The 16,268-nt window shown below is 30.3% G+C and overlaps 1 protein-coding gene across 1 annotated transcript; it reads right to left on the bottom strand.

Annotated features, from left to right (window-relative positions):
- Positions 1-3,944: 3,944 nt before the first annotated feature.
- On the bottom strand, positions 3,945-4,641 carry LOC145016261 (Nuclear transport factor 2 (NTF2) family protein). The gene has a single exon (XM_078974639.1). The coding sequence runs from the start codon at positions 4,610-4,612 to the stop codon at positions 4,130-4,132; it is 483 nt and encodes a 160-aa protein (XP_078830765.1). The 5' UTR covers positions 4,613-4,641; the 3' UTR covers positions 3,945-4,129.
- Positions 4,642-16,268: the final 11,627 nt, after the last annotated feature.

Raw genomic sequence — 16,268 nt, 5'->3', positions numbered from 1 at the left:
GTAGCAGCACGTGAAGTTAGCGTGGCGACTCGACGAGTCCATATTCCTGACTTGGTGAGTCCGCCAGTCTGGATGAAGCCCTAATTTTCAGGGTGTGCACCCTATTTAAAAATCATTATAGCCCCAAACCAGCCTCCTTCACCTCTCAGAGACTTATTCCTGAAACCCTAGCCTCCTTGAAGTGTGTGTGATTGATCTTTTCCCTTGTGAAGGAACTTTTGGTGCATTGTTGAGTAAGAATAAGAAGGAGAAGGTAGAAGAACTCAAGGAAGAAGAAGTAGATCTATATTATACTCCTCTTTGGTCATCCTTTCTGTTAATAAAGAGTTCATCTTGATTATTGTACTACTAGATCTAGTTTGTCCCCAAATTGATGATTTTGAGCTCAAAAACACCAAATCCCTAGTGATGAAGCTTTGTAATCGAGCCATATCTCGGATATAGCCTCTCTTGAGCTCTAGGAGCTCAAGAAGGCTACCTTTTGACAGATATGGTATTTTTTTAGTCAAATAACCCCCATAATAGCCAAATTTGACTGCTATTGCCTCATTGCATCATAGATACACGTAAAGTTAACGACTTTACGTGTTTAGATATTCCCAGAAACTCAGATCTATGAATTGGATGCATTAAAGCTGATTAGAATCGATGGAATGGGAACTACATGCTAAGGACTCGACGAGTCGTTCTTTTGACTTGGCGAGTCAGGTCGCGAGTCTTAGATTCCCGGTTCAGTAGTAGCGAGTCTGTTTAGTGAGTGGAGTAAGGACTCAGTGAGTTAAGACATGGAGAGGAACTCGGCGAGTCTACACCCTGACTCGGTGAGTCCAAGGCAATCTCCTTACCCGTAAGAACAGACTCGACGAGTTGTTCATATAAGTCGGCGAGTTGGTTGAAGGTTGGCATGGTATCACTAAAAAAGGGGAACTCGTCGAGTTGTGGCAAAACTCAGTGAGTAGAGTTGGGTAAGGAATTAGAAGGAAAGATAGGGACTCGACGAGTTGGCGGCCCAACTCAGCGAGTCAGGTCAACGGGTTGTTGACTTTAACCAGGGGGTAAAATAGTCATTTTACCCTAAGATTAGTTATCAGTGTTTGATTAAGTGTTTGTTGGGAATTGTAGTCGGGGAGTTACTGGAGCATCGGTCAGACAGTTTCTGATCAGCATTTCAGCAGTCAGCCTTATGAGGTGAATTTTCCTTCCAGTAGGAACGAGTCTAAGGCCACAATGCTGGCCCGTTTAGATAGCTGTAGTTCCGGACTGCGGTCCGATGCAGTAGTTTAGTATGCTTGATGTCTTTGTGATACAAGCATGTTATGTGTTATGTGTTCTGGACTATGGTCTGATGTAGTATGCAGTATATATGCTTATGTTACATGCTATGATTATGCTATGCTATGTTGAGTCGGTTCCGGACTTCGGTCCGATGCAGTGGGCGAGGCCCTAGTCAGTTCCGAACTTCGGTCTGATGCAGTGGGCAAGGCCCTAGTCAATTCCGAACTTCGGTCCGATGTAGTTCCGGACTTCGTTCTAATGTAGTGGGCAAGGCCCTAGTCAGTTCCGGACTTCGTTCCGATGCAGTTCCGAACTTCGGTCCAATGCAGTGGGCAAGGCCTTAGTTAGTTCTGGACTTTGGTCCAATGCAGTGGACAAGTCCCAGTATGTGCTTATTATATTATTTTATGGTATGGGGTAGTTTGGGGGAACTCACTAAGCTTCGTGCTTACAGTTTCAATTTTGGTTTCAGGTACTCCAGCTAGCAAAGGGAAGGGCTCGGGATGATGGCATGACACACACCACAGTTTAGCCTGGGAGTTAGACTCTGATATTTTGATATGACCTTGACACTAGTTTCGATTTGATAAATTTATTATGACATTTTGAGATACCTGATTCATGGTTTTTATATTTTGATATTTGATATTATGGTTTAGTATGTTTGCAAACGAAAATTTTTGGGTTGTATTTTTTGGATGTTTCAATAGATGAGCTTTAAAATAATAACCCCTGGTGAGCGACTGAATTCAGCGGAAACATCTGAAAGCAAATTAGATGAGGCGGTCAGACCTAAATCAATTATTTACAAAAACCATCTTCTAATGAATCAATTACAATGAAAAGAAAAACAAACCCCATGTTAATTATTGTTTCCTAAGAATCGATTCAAGAAAAACACAATATAAAGAGGTCGAACCTTATAAGAGATTAAAGTGCCATCATCACTGGTGCGACTGTAGTTGCATTGATTTCTTCTACACTATTGCCAATCAAAACAATGGACATAATATCATTGATAAGGCATGCGTCAATGTGTAGAAGGGATCACTCCGAATAACCGGAATTGGATCCGATGATCGTTAGGCTTGGACTACATCGCATTCGATGTTTCCGTCTGAAGGCCTGGATGGTGATGTTTAGGGCTAGAAGTCGTTGCAGACACAGTTCTGATCGATTCTATCTTGTGGTTTGGGGTTTAGGACGAACTGCATTCACAATCGATATCTAGTTGAGGAAAGCAGAGGCGAGAGTGTTGGATAATGACTGGAGATGGGTTAGAGTAAAATCGATATCTATTGGAGGAAAGCAGAGGCGAGAGTGTTAGAAGGGCTGGAGATGGGTTAGAGCAAAATCAATGCGGTGGAAAAAAAAAAACAATGAAACAACACATGTCGGTGACATGTGGCAAGAAACAGTGAAAGGAAGCGATGACGATGCCATGACGGTATCTGTAGAGTTCACACCACGTGTAATATATAACTGGATAAACAAATGGAATAAACAACAAAAAATAGAAAGAAAGTAAATAAATTAAAAGAAAAAACAAAACTCAAGCCAATAAAAAAGGAGTACTATTCAATAAGGACTTTAGAATCACAAATATTATGTAATATGAAAAATAATGTAAAAAGACATGTAAAAGGTTATTCTATATTTGAATGAATTTTAGTAATACTCGATAAGATCGTAAAAAATCATGAATAACTTTTTTAAATTCTAGTTTATAATATACTTTTTTATTTTCCAAAGATAACCTAAATAATCTTAAAAAATAAACTAATTGTGACATGTTAAAAATAGCCTAGTTAATCATAACTAGAAAAAAAATTATATTGATTTGCAAAAGTTTAATATTTGTTCTCAAAAAGTCGACTCAATAAATTTATTAGGTTATGTTAGGCATGCCACAATTAAAATATATTTTTGAGGTTTTTTATTGTTATATTTGATAAATCAAAATGTAACTAATAACATAACTTTAAAAAAAACTATTTACACTAGTGTTAGGAGCTTATTGACATTTTCTAAATTTTTCTAAATTTTTAATTATTAATTATCAAACATAACAATCTTCTTCATGCAATTTTATATCATTTTATATAATTTTAGTTAACTTATACATTACTTTTAGCAAACTTTATTTTTATCGATTAATATATCCTCTCTAATAAATGAAGGTTCTTTTTGCCACTTGTCAATCTTACATGAGTTTTAACATTTGTCATTTTATGGTATTTTTGAAATAAATATTATCCACTTGTTAATTTCTGATTTATTCAAGCTTTAAAATTAAATTATATACTTATATATGTAAAGTATTAAATATAATATATATGATATTAAATTGCAATGAATAAGTTTCTCTCTTTCTCATTTTTTAAGTTTTAATTTTCTTTAAAATCAACCCGTATAATTTAAAGGTCTCATAGTTCTTTTATTATAATGAAATTAAATATACTCCCATTTATCCTTTCACTCATGTGAAATAGTGATTCATGTAAAATAGTGATAAGTATCAGATTTTCATAGAATTAATTATATTTTAAGATATTTGTTATTATTCCAGAAATAAAATTAGGGTTCTCTTCCGTAATTACTTTCACAACCCTTTATTAAATATTTTTGAAAAATACCAAAGTCTCGAAACAAAACGCTAACAAACATAGTATTATAAGTTATAACTAGTATTATAACCGTAATAATATATTTTTGGAATATAAATCCAAACGCATATTTCATGATACACCATAAAGTTCCAAATTTTAATACAATTGAAGTTGAATTCAGGCAAATATTTTCGTATCACAACAATCATAGATAATTCTGATATAAACACAGTTGTTGGCCACTGTCAAATGGCAAGCATTAGCCCCGGTAACGACCGCCGGAAAAGATCTCGAGGTTGGCTCCGCCAGACAGTGGACCGGTTCTCCTTCCCCGACCAGCCAAGTGGCCAACCAACCGGCCTCACCCTCAACTCCTTAACTGTGAGCCACGTATTGAAATACTCCCTGAACCGGGTTATTAACCCGTCTTTTAGAACCCAAACATGTACCCAATACACGTTTGCACCTTCGTAACCCTCAACGATCACTGTATGATCATCGATGGTGGTAACACTTCGGGGTTCAAAGTTGAACTCCGTGTGTGGAGCTTCTCCGGTGAGCATCCTCATCATGTGGTGGCAATTTTGAGGGCCGTGGAACCACCACTCAAGGTCGGTGGCTAAGATTCCGGAGACTAGTTTGGTATCTCCGGAAGCCATTGCCTTGTAAAGAGCCTTGACTGTAGTCTGGTTTTGGATTTCTTCTTCAATTCCATTTATTTCTTCCATTTAATTTGGATTGGAAAATATATATAAAAAAAGATTTGAGTTGAATGGAATAAGCGGTGGCTTGGGGGGTTTTATAGGAGACTGTAGAGAGAGAAAGAGTGACGAAGTAGGACCCAACCATTCCGAGGATATAGGGCTATTTACATTTAACTATGTTACAGTGAAAAAAATGCTACAAATCAACTTTTTATATATACTATAATTTAGTATCTATAGTTTTATTTGGTAATATATGGCAGGGTTTACATCTTTTATTGTAACATTTTATATATTTACTTTACTATTTATGGAAGGGTTTACATCTTATATTGTACCATTTAAACTTCATTATTCATCTATTAAGTAGCGTTTAATAAAAAATAATTTTATAATTATAAATTGATATAATTACTTTTTTTAATCAATGATGTATTTTAGATATGTTATTTGCATATAATTATATTTGTTATGAAAATTTTCAACTATTTTACTGATCAATCGTATAAAAGTAAGAATTATAACTTTTAGCTACCAACTACAAGATAGCTTTATCGAACATATTCATAATGTTAAATAAAACTTATTTAATTGAACTTTGTTAAAAAATATTATAAATACTAGAGGAGCTGAAAACTTGATGAAAATCCGACTGTGAATCATTTCTAAGCATGAGATACATTCATTATATATTCCGAGCTCTTTGTTTGCATCATATGAGCTATAGTTGAGTTTGAGCTCGATTAACTCAACTCGTTTTCAACTGTGTATTATATAACATACATGTGAGATTATATAGTTACATATTTCATAGGACCTACAACTGATTTATAATAAATATGAGTTATAAACTAGTATTAAAACAACTGATAATTTCTAAAATACCATATTTTAATTAAAGAGAAAATAGTTTTATAAAAAGTAGAAACAATTTAAAAAAAATGTTGTTACTGTTGATATTTAACGTAATTTTAGATTATGCTGAATACTATTTATTTATCTTACCTTCCGCCCGAAAAGATTCTTCCTTGTTCTAACTTGGACGAATATGTTGTCTTGCACAAATATTTTATGATATATAGTTTGTTTTTTGTGTTAAAATAAATTATATTGATATTTTATCTTATTTAAGTTTCTTGTATGAAAGTATATGTGAGTTATGAAAATGTTATATATGTGACGATTTATTTGATGTTTCCAAGTAACATAAGTTCAAATTGGGGAGACTATGTCTACACTTTTCTAAAATAAGAGGGATATTACTAGGATCAATGTTTTTAGTCGATGATCTATATTGTTGATTTTAGTGTGTTTATGTGTTAGAGTGTATGTTTGTATGTATGTTTATGTGTCTAAATGTGTGTTTGTGCATTTAAAATGATTAAGAACGGTACATTGTAAATCTTTTAATGTTAAAATCTTTGTCAACAAAAATATGTGTTTGGTGTTGTGTCTACGTTGGCATAATTATCTACATAAGCTTTGGTGCAACCAGCTTAACCTGTATTTTTTTAGTTTTCTCATAAAAGGAGTATAAAATAATGTTTAAGGACTAAACGAGCAAACAATAGTATATTGAGGGAAAAAATAGATAGTTTAGTAGTAAAATACATCCACAACTCGTGTTATGCTAGGGGGTTGATGTTTGGTGATCATTGATTTTCTTAGCAATCTCAGGGCGGTGATAAGATGTTGGTCGTTGGTATTCAGACAGTGGTGATCGTTGTTTCTTGTTGTTTAATTACATAGTAGGTAATTCTATGTTCGCTACCGAGTCTCGAATTGATTTTTCCTTTTCTTATTTGTTTAAAGCTCAAAATTGGTTGAGAAAAAAAACTTGAAGGAGAAGGTTTGAACAATTTACATCGATAATATAAATCATCTGCACACCACCTTACTTTAATATTTTAAAATATACATATACATTCACTAATAAAGATAAGAATATAAATATTGGGGAACCTAGTTTAGTATTACCAAGTTGCCCACACACCATTAGAACGGGTTCGAATAAGTTAAGCGAAATTTGTGGAGACTTGATTAACATTTGTAGATGTCATGGCGTTTCTAACATGATAATAATGCAAACATAATTTTTTTATAACATTCTTAAAAGACATAATACAAGGATTTGGAAGTGTAACATGCATAGCCTTCTTACATAAGTGAAACCTAACGAATGGATTTACCAAAAAAACATTAAAAAGTGGAAAAATTACAAAAACGGACTTGGGCTTTCTGATTTTTATTATGTTAAATCAAAAAAATCTATAAAATGACCATTTTACTCGTAAAAACTGAAACTGAAAGAAAGAATTTATCAAAACACCAACAAAACAAAACAAAAAATGACATAATTAGTTTTGTAAAGGGCTCAAATCTGCCAAAAAAAATCTTACACATATTAACTGTTTTTGTAAAAAAAAAAAATATTATATGAACCTTTTCTATAAATTAAAAAATTGCAGGGAGTAAATCTACCAAAATGTAAAACCTTTGTTACAAGGACTAAATCTATTAAAATGCATAACCTTTGTTGCAGGGACTGAATTTGCCAAAATATAAAATCTTTGTTGCGGGGATTAAGTATACCAAAATGTAAAAGTTTTTGTAGCAAAACTCTAAAAAAGGAAAATTCTACTGTTCCTAAGGGCTATGTAATTTAATAGTGAATTTTATGTTTACATGTTTCTGTGTTTCTTTGGGTTTTTTCTCATTAGTTGGTTCTATTTTTTGTGTATATAAAGTTTCGAGGAGAGTATGGGACCAAAAGTGCCAACTCCACAAGCTAATATGGCAAAAACTTTAGGGGCCACATTTGGTAAATGTCGAGGATCAAAAGTGGCAAAACTCTTGAAACCTTTGTGACTAAATTTTGAATCATAAAAAAGTTAGTGTGTGAATAATGATTTAAGGAACTTGTGGCTAAATTCTAATAATCAAAATTCATTATTCCTAAGAGCTAGGATAAATGGATATTTTCTATAAATTAAATAATTATAGGGACTAAATCTGTAAAAATATAAAACCTTTGTTACATGGAGTAAATTGAAAGGACTAAATCTGCCATAAATGTAAAACCTTTTTTGCAAGGTTTAAATCTACGAAAATATAAAACCTTTGTTGTAGGGACTAAATCTATCGTAATGCAAAACCTTTTGGTGGGGCACCAATTTAGTAAATGACATGGACCAAAAGTGAAAAATTTGGAAACTTTAGAGGCAAAAGTCTTAAGTAATGAAAAGTATTATTCCTTATGGCTATGTGAATTAATAATATAATAGAAGAGGTATCCCGTACGTTGTGCGAGTTGGAAACATCAGCAACGTTCCAAGCTACAACCGAACTTAGGGGAGAACACATGATCAATTAAGATGGTGAGTTTGTACCATAGAAGGAGGTTTAAACAGAAAAAGGTCTCATGTTTGTCTTTTGTTTGCAATTTGCTATTGATACATGAAATCTATCAATTTAATATAAAAACACATTTACATCCAAAATAACCAACTTAATAAAACGATAATATCATCGATGGAAGGGGAAATCAAAAAGAAACCTATAGTCGGAGCTGAAGTTGCAAGTAGTTGGACCATCTCCACTTCTATCATCTGAATAATTGCCACCATAAGTGAATAATCGATAAAATATAGAATCTTGGAAGAGATGGCTAGGGAGAGTGGAGAATTGTGTATAATTAGAGTACGAAAAATTAGGGAAACATCATAATTGATGTCTTTTGGTAACGCTTGGAAGCATATGCAACTTCACCGACGCCTTCAACAACAATGTAGTTTTTCCAATGGGTGGGCCGACCTCTTCATCGATTTTCTGGTTTTCGTCCCTCCCCCACTTGATCTTTTTCTATCGAAACCAATAGAATAGTTATCTCAATAAGGAGCGGAGGCATCAGGATGCGTGGCGCTGATCTGATCATTAATCAGATGTCGAATGTCACACCCCTACCCGGCCTTTGATTGAAACACCGAGTAGTGTGACGGTATAAAGAGAGTCAATCCAATTAACCTAAGAAAACATGCATTTTGAAAATCAACATGATGTTGGTGAGTGTACGCGTTTTTATTTTGAATTTTTGAATTCATTTTAAGAATAATTTTCTTCAGTGAAAACATTTCTTATTTATTTATATAGTATTCTATATTTTAAGATGTCTTTTATTGATCATAAATTACTATTTTTTCAAAACATCTACCGATCCTAATATAATATAATTAGGATTTTTTTTTAAATATTAATTTACTATCTTTTTAGAATTTATAAGGATATATCAAATAATTCAAATGCAACGCTAAACCCCACATGAGATTTAAGCTTTACCAATCAAATAAAATGTACCTCTCATTCTCATGCACGTGCATCTCTTCATTATTTCTGGTAGGGTTGAAGAACCAATCATAAACTATATATATATATATATATATATATATATATATATATATATATATATATATATATATATATATATATATATATATATATATATATATATATATATATATATATATATATATATTTCAAGATCAAATAAGAAGAAAATTTTTGGTAGAAAGGTAATAAGTTTCTTTTCTACATATTTTTTTAGCAAACATACAAAATGAATCATTAGATGATTCATAAGAAAAAAATTCACACACGCACACACAAAAAAAATAATAAAAAAAATAAATAAATAAAAACATCTTCGTGATTCATTTTTAAGTAATTTAAGAAAAAAAATTCATTTTTATGACAATTTTAGTGAATAACACCGAAATCCTTGTATAAATGAATCATTGATGTGTTTTTTTTTTGAGATTTTTTTGGTGAATCATGTTCATTTTTATTCATCTACTGATTCATTTCTTTTGTTCGTCAGAAAAGTATGTAGAATAAAAAACTTCTTACCTTCCTATCAATTTTTTTTTTTTAATGGTATATATATATATATATATATATATATATATATATATATATATATATATATATATATATATATATATATACACACACACACATAAAATGTTAGGTTCATGTAATACCGTGAGACGCAATCCTAGCCACTTATTTTGTAGATAAAAAAACATTTTTAAAATGTAAAATAATTGAAAATTTTTGAATTTTTTTTTTGAAATATAAATAATACCAAAAAATAAAAATAAAATAAAATAAATACCGTTTTTTACATATTATAGTATAACATTTGAATATTTTACATATCTGACAAATCTAATAAAATATTCTAACATTTTAAAATTCTAAAAATCACATTAGATTATTTACAGTATAATACTCTATTAGTATATATTACGTAGTTTTCAAAAAATAAAACGGTAATTTTTTTTAACTTTTATTTATTATTATTTTTTAGGTAAAAAGTGATGAAAATAATAATTAAAAATGAATTTTTGGATTTTTACTTTATTTTGTATTTTAAAATTACTTATAAATTGCATCTTACGGTCTTACAAAATTTGTATGGTCTCAAATGAATTTGAATATATATATATATATATATATATATATATATATATATATATATATATATATATATATATATATATATATATCATCCGTTATCTTTATTCAAAAATAAATACAGATATGCTAACTTATAGTTTTTTAAACCAATTAATCGATGTTCATATATATATATATATATATATATATATATATATATATATATATATATATATATATATATATATATATATATATATATATATAGTCAACATCAAATAAGAAGGAAAATTTTGGTAGGAAAGTAAGAAATTTTTTATATACATATTTTCATAGGAAAAAAATAAAATGAATCATTAGATGATTCAAAAGTAAGATGATTCATAAAAAAAAAATTCGAAAAAAACACTTTCATGATTCATTTTTTGGTAAATCTAGAAAAAAAAATCATTTTTATGACAATTTTAGTGAATATCAACAAAATCATCGTAAAAATGAATCATCGAAATGTTTTTTCGGGATTTTTTTTTTGTGAATCATGTTATTATTGATTCATCTAATGATTCATTTGTTTTGTTCGCCAAAAAAGTAAGCCGAAAAAAATTTTCTTACCTTCCTATCAAAAAAATTTCTTCCCGGATATATATATATATATATATATATATATATATATATATATATATATATATATATATATATATATATATATATATATATATATATATATATATATGTTTAATAGCCTTAAAAACTTATATGATGTGTTTGGTTCACATAATAATAAACTGGGTATAAGATTAATATAAAAACTGTTTCTTATGCACATTAAAATTAACAGTTCATGATTTATTCATTTGTAGATAAAGAATATGTTTGGTACATGTTAACAAAACGGATGATGACAGCTGACATAAAATAAAATAAAATAAGAAATTCATTCTTCTTGTCAACATGAATCCTTATTTATTGAAAATAAAAATCAAGAAGTGTTTTAGATATATTTTGGGTTTTCTATAAAATTAAATGTAGAAACTAGTGTTTATTTTATAAATTAATTTAAGATAGATCATTTGGTAAGTAAAATTAGATAAAAACTAAAATATTGACAAATGTGTTGAGAAAAGTTACTTGGTTTTGGTCATGTTTGGCACAACGGAAAGCTATACATATTATTTGCATAAAATATATATTAATGTTTATAGATGTAAAATTAGATAAAAACTAAAATATAAAAGTATTTAAAAAGTACTTAAAATAATTTTTGTATTAAAAGTTATTTGTTTGAAATAAAACTAAAAGTTACTCATATATATATATATATATATATATATATATATATATATATATATATATATATATATATATATATATATATATATATATATATATATATATATATGAGTAAATCAAATGAGAACACCAAAAATGTTGAGAATGCGAACAAGTATATTCATTTGTGATTCCATGTATTCATTTGTGGACAAATGATAAATTTTTACATCTTTAATTTCAATTGAAGAGAAAAATCATATTAATATTGATTGTGCGTAAAAATTTATCATTTATCCACAAATGAATAGATGGAATCACAAAAGAATATATCTGTTCTCGCAATCTCAACCTTTTAGGTGTTCTCATTTGATAATTTCCTTATATATATATATATATATATATATATATATATATATATATATATATATATATATATATATATATATATATATATATATATATATATATATATATATATATATAATTTTAAAATGCAAAATAAATGGAAAAATCCAAAAATTCTTTTTTTAAATATTATTTTCGGAACTTGAATTAACTAAAAAAAATAAAATAAAAAAAAATCCGTTTCTTTTTTAAATCAAGTGAAATATTCTAATTGGAATATTACACTGACATATTCTAAAAAATAATTTTAAAATGCAGAATAAATGAAAAAATCAAAAAATTCTTTTTTTAAATATTATTTTCGGAACTTGAATTAACTAAAAATAAATAAATAAATAAAAGTAAATTCCATTTTTTTTTTGAAAAATACGTGAAATATTCTAATAGAATATTACACTGACATATTCTACAAATGATTTTAAAATGCAAAATAAATGGAAAATTCCAAAAAAAAAAATTTAATATTATTTTCGGAACTTGAATTAACTAAAAAAAATTTAAAAAATAAACAAAAATAAAAAAAATAAAAAAAATGTATTTCACGGTCTCACAAAATTAGGCCGTCTCACATGAATCTAACCATATATATATATATATATATATATATATATATATATATATATATATATATATATATATATATATGAGATGGACATTTTAATTCATCTCATTTATACATCATTAGTGTGTGTGTGTATATATATATAAGGCTACGTTATAATGTGGATAGACGATTATTGTGCGGACGTGTGAACAGTACTATTCTATGAGAATTACTAAGTAAATAAGTTGTTTACTAATACGGATACGTTCAACTATACAAAAATATCGTTATTTTCTTGCATTCTCACTAATTTTTATTCATTTTTGTTCAAACACATCATTTTTCACTTATTTTCATTCTGACAGAATACGACTCAATAAATATTATGACAGAATGAAAATAATAATAACAAATGTATAATAACCTTATAGTCGATTTAATTAGTGAGAATATATGTTAATGACATTAATTATGTAAAACTGAACGTATTCATATTATCTAACAACATATTTTATTTGTCATTCTCACAGAATAACATTGTCCACCCGTCCGCACAATAGATGTCAATCCACATTTGAACCTAGCTCTCTCTCTCTCTCTCTCTCTCTCTCTCTATATATATATATATATATATATATATATATATATATATATATATATATATATATATATATATATATATATATATATATATATATATATATATATATAAAGGTCCGATTCTGGTAAGGACTATTCTTTCGGCGAGGACACGTAACAACAGCTTAAAAAATTGAAAAAAAATATAAAAATATATCAATCATAAAAATCGAGCATAAGTATTATATCGAGGAGAAAAAAATGGAATTTTTTTAATCATTAAAATTGAATCCTGGATCATAAAAATGATAAATGATTCAATTTTTAATCATTAAAATTGAATCATGGATCCAAAATTGTTGTCTAATTTTTTCTCTCTCTAATATAGTACTCTTCTCGATTTCATAATTTGTATTTTTTTTCAATTCTTATAAGGTGTCATCACGAGTTCTCATAGAAAAAAAAGTCATCATCTGATCCTATCTCTCTCTCTCTTTGTATGTATATATATATATAGAGAGAGAGAGAGAGGGAGGGAGAGAGAGAGAGTGAGAGAGAGAGAGAGAGAGAGAAAGGAAGGATCATTTGAGAACTTGTAGTTTCCCGAGAACCCAAGAACTAAAGGTGGAGCGTTCGACCAAAAAAACTGAAGGCTATGATTAAAGGTGGCATTTTTGTAAATAAGTTTAAAAACCAAGAGTCAAGGTGTTGGAACCTGAAAGTGAACCTTAAGCAATCTCAATCCTTATTGAAGATCCGAAGTCAGTGAAAATTTCGAAGTGATAAGTTGGTGTGGAATCAGTTGGAGTTCGGAATTCAAGCCATGTCCGGAGCAGATGAGTAGAAGGCATTCAAGAATAGATGTTAGGATCGGAATGTTAGTGTTTCCGAATCAATACCTTTTTCCCTGTGCATTAATTAGTTTTTTCACCTAGAATGATTAGACATTTCATAGGACTTAGTTTGTTTTTCAACTTGGACAATTAGAATGTCAGAAATATCTTTTTTATCTGGTCCTATGTATGTATCCTTGTTTATACCAAGTATCATGTTCTCCTATTTATAACATTCTCTTTATTATTCATTTATTAACTTTACTTTGATCTTAATTCTCATTCTTCATTTATGGCTTGAATATTTGTTGAGTACATTAACTCAGACTTGACTCGAATTTTCATTAGCAAGCATACATTGATTTTAAGCATTAACTCAAGGTTTGAGTTTTCAAACCTTATCCCTGCGCATCACATCAATTTGTTCTCTCAGTTGGTATTAGAGCTTGAATGGTTGTCTTTTGAATTCAAAGATCATATTATAATTGATTTGAAATTACCTTGGTATTTCAACCATTTCTGTCTTAAGGATAAATTTTCTTCTATATACCATTTTTGCTTGAAGATACCTTAACTTCAATGGCTGCTTCTAACACTCAACAGATGATTTCAATGCAAATCGCAAATAGCGTGGGTGGCCTATACGTGCTCCACTGCTAGTTGTGGAAGAATATGATCATTGGAAAGTTAGAGTGGAAATATTTTTACTTGCTAAAGAGAAAGGTGAAGCTGTTTTGAGATCCGTCAAAGAAGGTCCTCATGTTCCTGCAAGAATAGCTGTGAGAAATGTTGCTGCTCAGCTTATAGGTCAAGATGAGACTCGTTCAGCTCCTCTAACTGCAGATGATATTGAGAAGTTACATGTTGATCAAGTTGCTTTTCTCAGAAATGGTGTTTGGTGTTCCTCCCTCACTCTTTGAACACATTAAGTTGTGTAAATCAACAAAAGAGAGTTGGGACACTCTCCAAGACCTGATCGAAGGTTCGGAAAACATGAAAGACAAGCGTCTCACCTCGGTTGTCAATGATTTTGACACATTCACTACCACTCCCAGTGAATCAGTGGCCTCAGCCTCTAACCGTTACCGAATCGTAGTCAACAACATGACTGCTCATAGGATTGTCCGAACTCCCTTGGAGTACAATATCAAGTTCATAAACAGCCCCGGTAAAGGATGGGGAAATGTGAAATCTTGTCTCCATAGTAATGGCTCTTTGAAAAAGTTAAAGCTTTATCAACTCTTTGATGAACTTCAAGGAAACGAATCTAATGTTGCTCAGACCATAAGGGAACTCTCCAAAACTCTTCTTTCTTTTGTTGTTCCTTTGAACCAACCATTCCGAACACATCTAGCTCAGACCCTTTCAAACCTATTGTTCCATCGGTTCAGACCTCCTTACCTGTCTTACCCACACAAAACTATCATGTTGATGATTCCGAAGCCATAGACTCTGAACTTCGTTTCCAACAGGAGTTTGCTCTACTCTCCATGAAATACAAATGTCCTTTCAATCCCTCTTACAAACCATACCAAAATCGGTTTCATATTCCTCACCAAAAGAATCCTCAACCATACTCAGCTCCGGAACCACAACCAACTCCAGATAATCCTCCAGCATACAAACTGAACATCACAAAGCTAGACTCTACTCTGGAACCACAACATAATCCAAAATCCGACAAGCCGAAAGTTGTGTGTCACAAGTGTGAACATGCAAATCACTTTGCAAAAGATAGCTTGGTTGAAGCTCCGCAAAAACCAAAGATCAAGGACTTTGCATACTACTCCCGAAAAGCTTAAGAGATGGCAGAAAGTGAAAAAGATTTCGTAACAACTGTATAAAGGGATGTTGAAGGATATTGGTCATCCGAAAATGATGATGACATGGTGACTGGAAGAAACATGTGTTTGATGGAAAGACAAACTGTTGAATGTGATGAAGACTATTGGTCATCTGGGTCAGAAGATGAAGATGATGTTGCTGAACCACACTACTGCTACATGGCCACCAACGATATACCTGATCGAAGCATCGTTCAGTAGGTAAAATCTACGATTACTTATAATAATTTTGATCTGTCTCTTTGTGAACCTTATCTAACCCATATCCAAAACATATATGAACACCATCTATAAAGCCTATGAGTCCGCCATAGAAGCCAGTGAGAAGAAGGAGTGTGAATTAAATCGTCTTAGGTTACATTTAGAGTATAAAAAGTTGAAAATCGAGTCTTTAGAGCATGAGCTTGTAATGTCAAAAGATGAATGTATCATTCTAAAAGACAAATGTGAAATCACTTATTCTGAAAGAAACATTTTAATTTCCGATAATAAACGTCTCAATACGAAAATAGATGCCTTGCATAATTCCATTGACATACTTGAATCGAATCAACAAATGACTCATAACTTTCATCATCCTTGGTCAAAATCTCCTAGTCTTAGAAGTGAGTTTCTAAAACCAATAGCTAGCCCTTGAAGGAGTTGCAAAATTTGACCTTTATAGGAGATGTTCTGAACCATCAACATTCGGACGCACCTGTATCTCCCTTGTCACCCCTTCCGGAGACTAATTACAAGTTCGCATCTCT

The sequence above is a fragment of the Lactuca saligna genome, chromosome 9 (genome assembly GCF_052625555.1).
Source record: "Lactuca saligna cultivar CGN05327 chromosome 9, ASM5262555v1, whole genome shotgun sequence".
NCBI classification, from domain to species: domain Eukaryota; kingdom Viridiplantae; phylum Streptophyta; class Magnoliopsida; order Asterales; family Asteraceae; genus Lactuca; species Lactuca saligna.
This window is presented reverse-complemented; position numbering and strand designations above follow the sequence as displayed.

What these genes read in the sequence shown, in the direction of transcription:
- LOC145016261 (XM_078974639.1), bottom strand. Translation starts at nt 4,612, where the DNA reads ATGGAAGAAATAAATGGAATTGAAGAAGAAATCCAAAACCAGACTACA.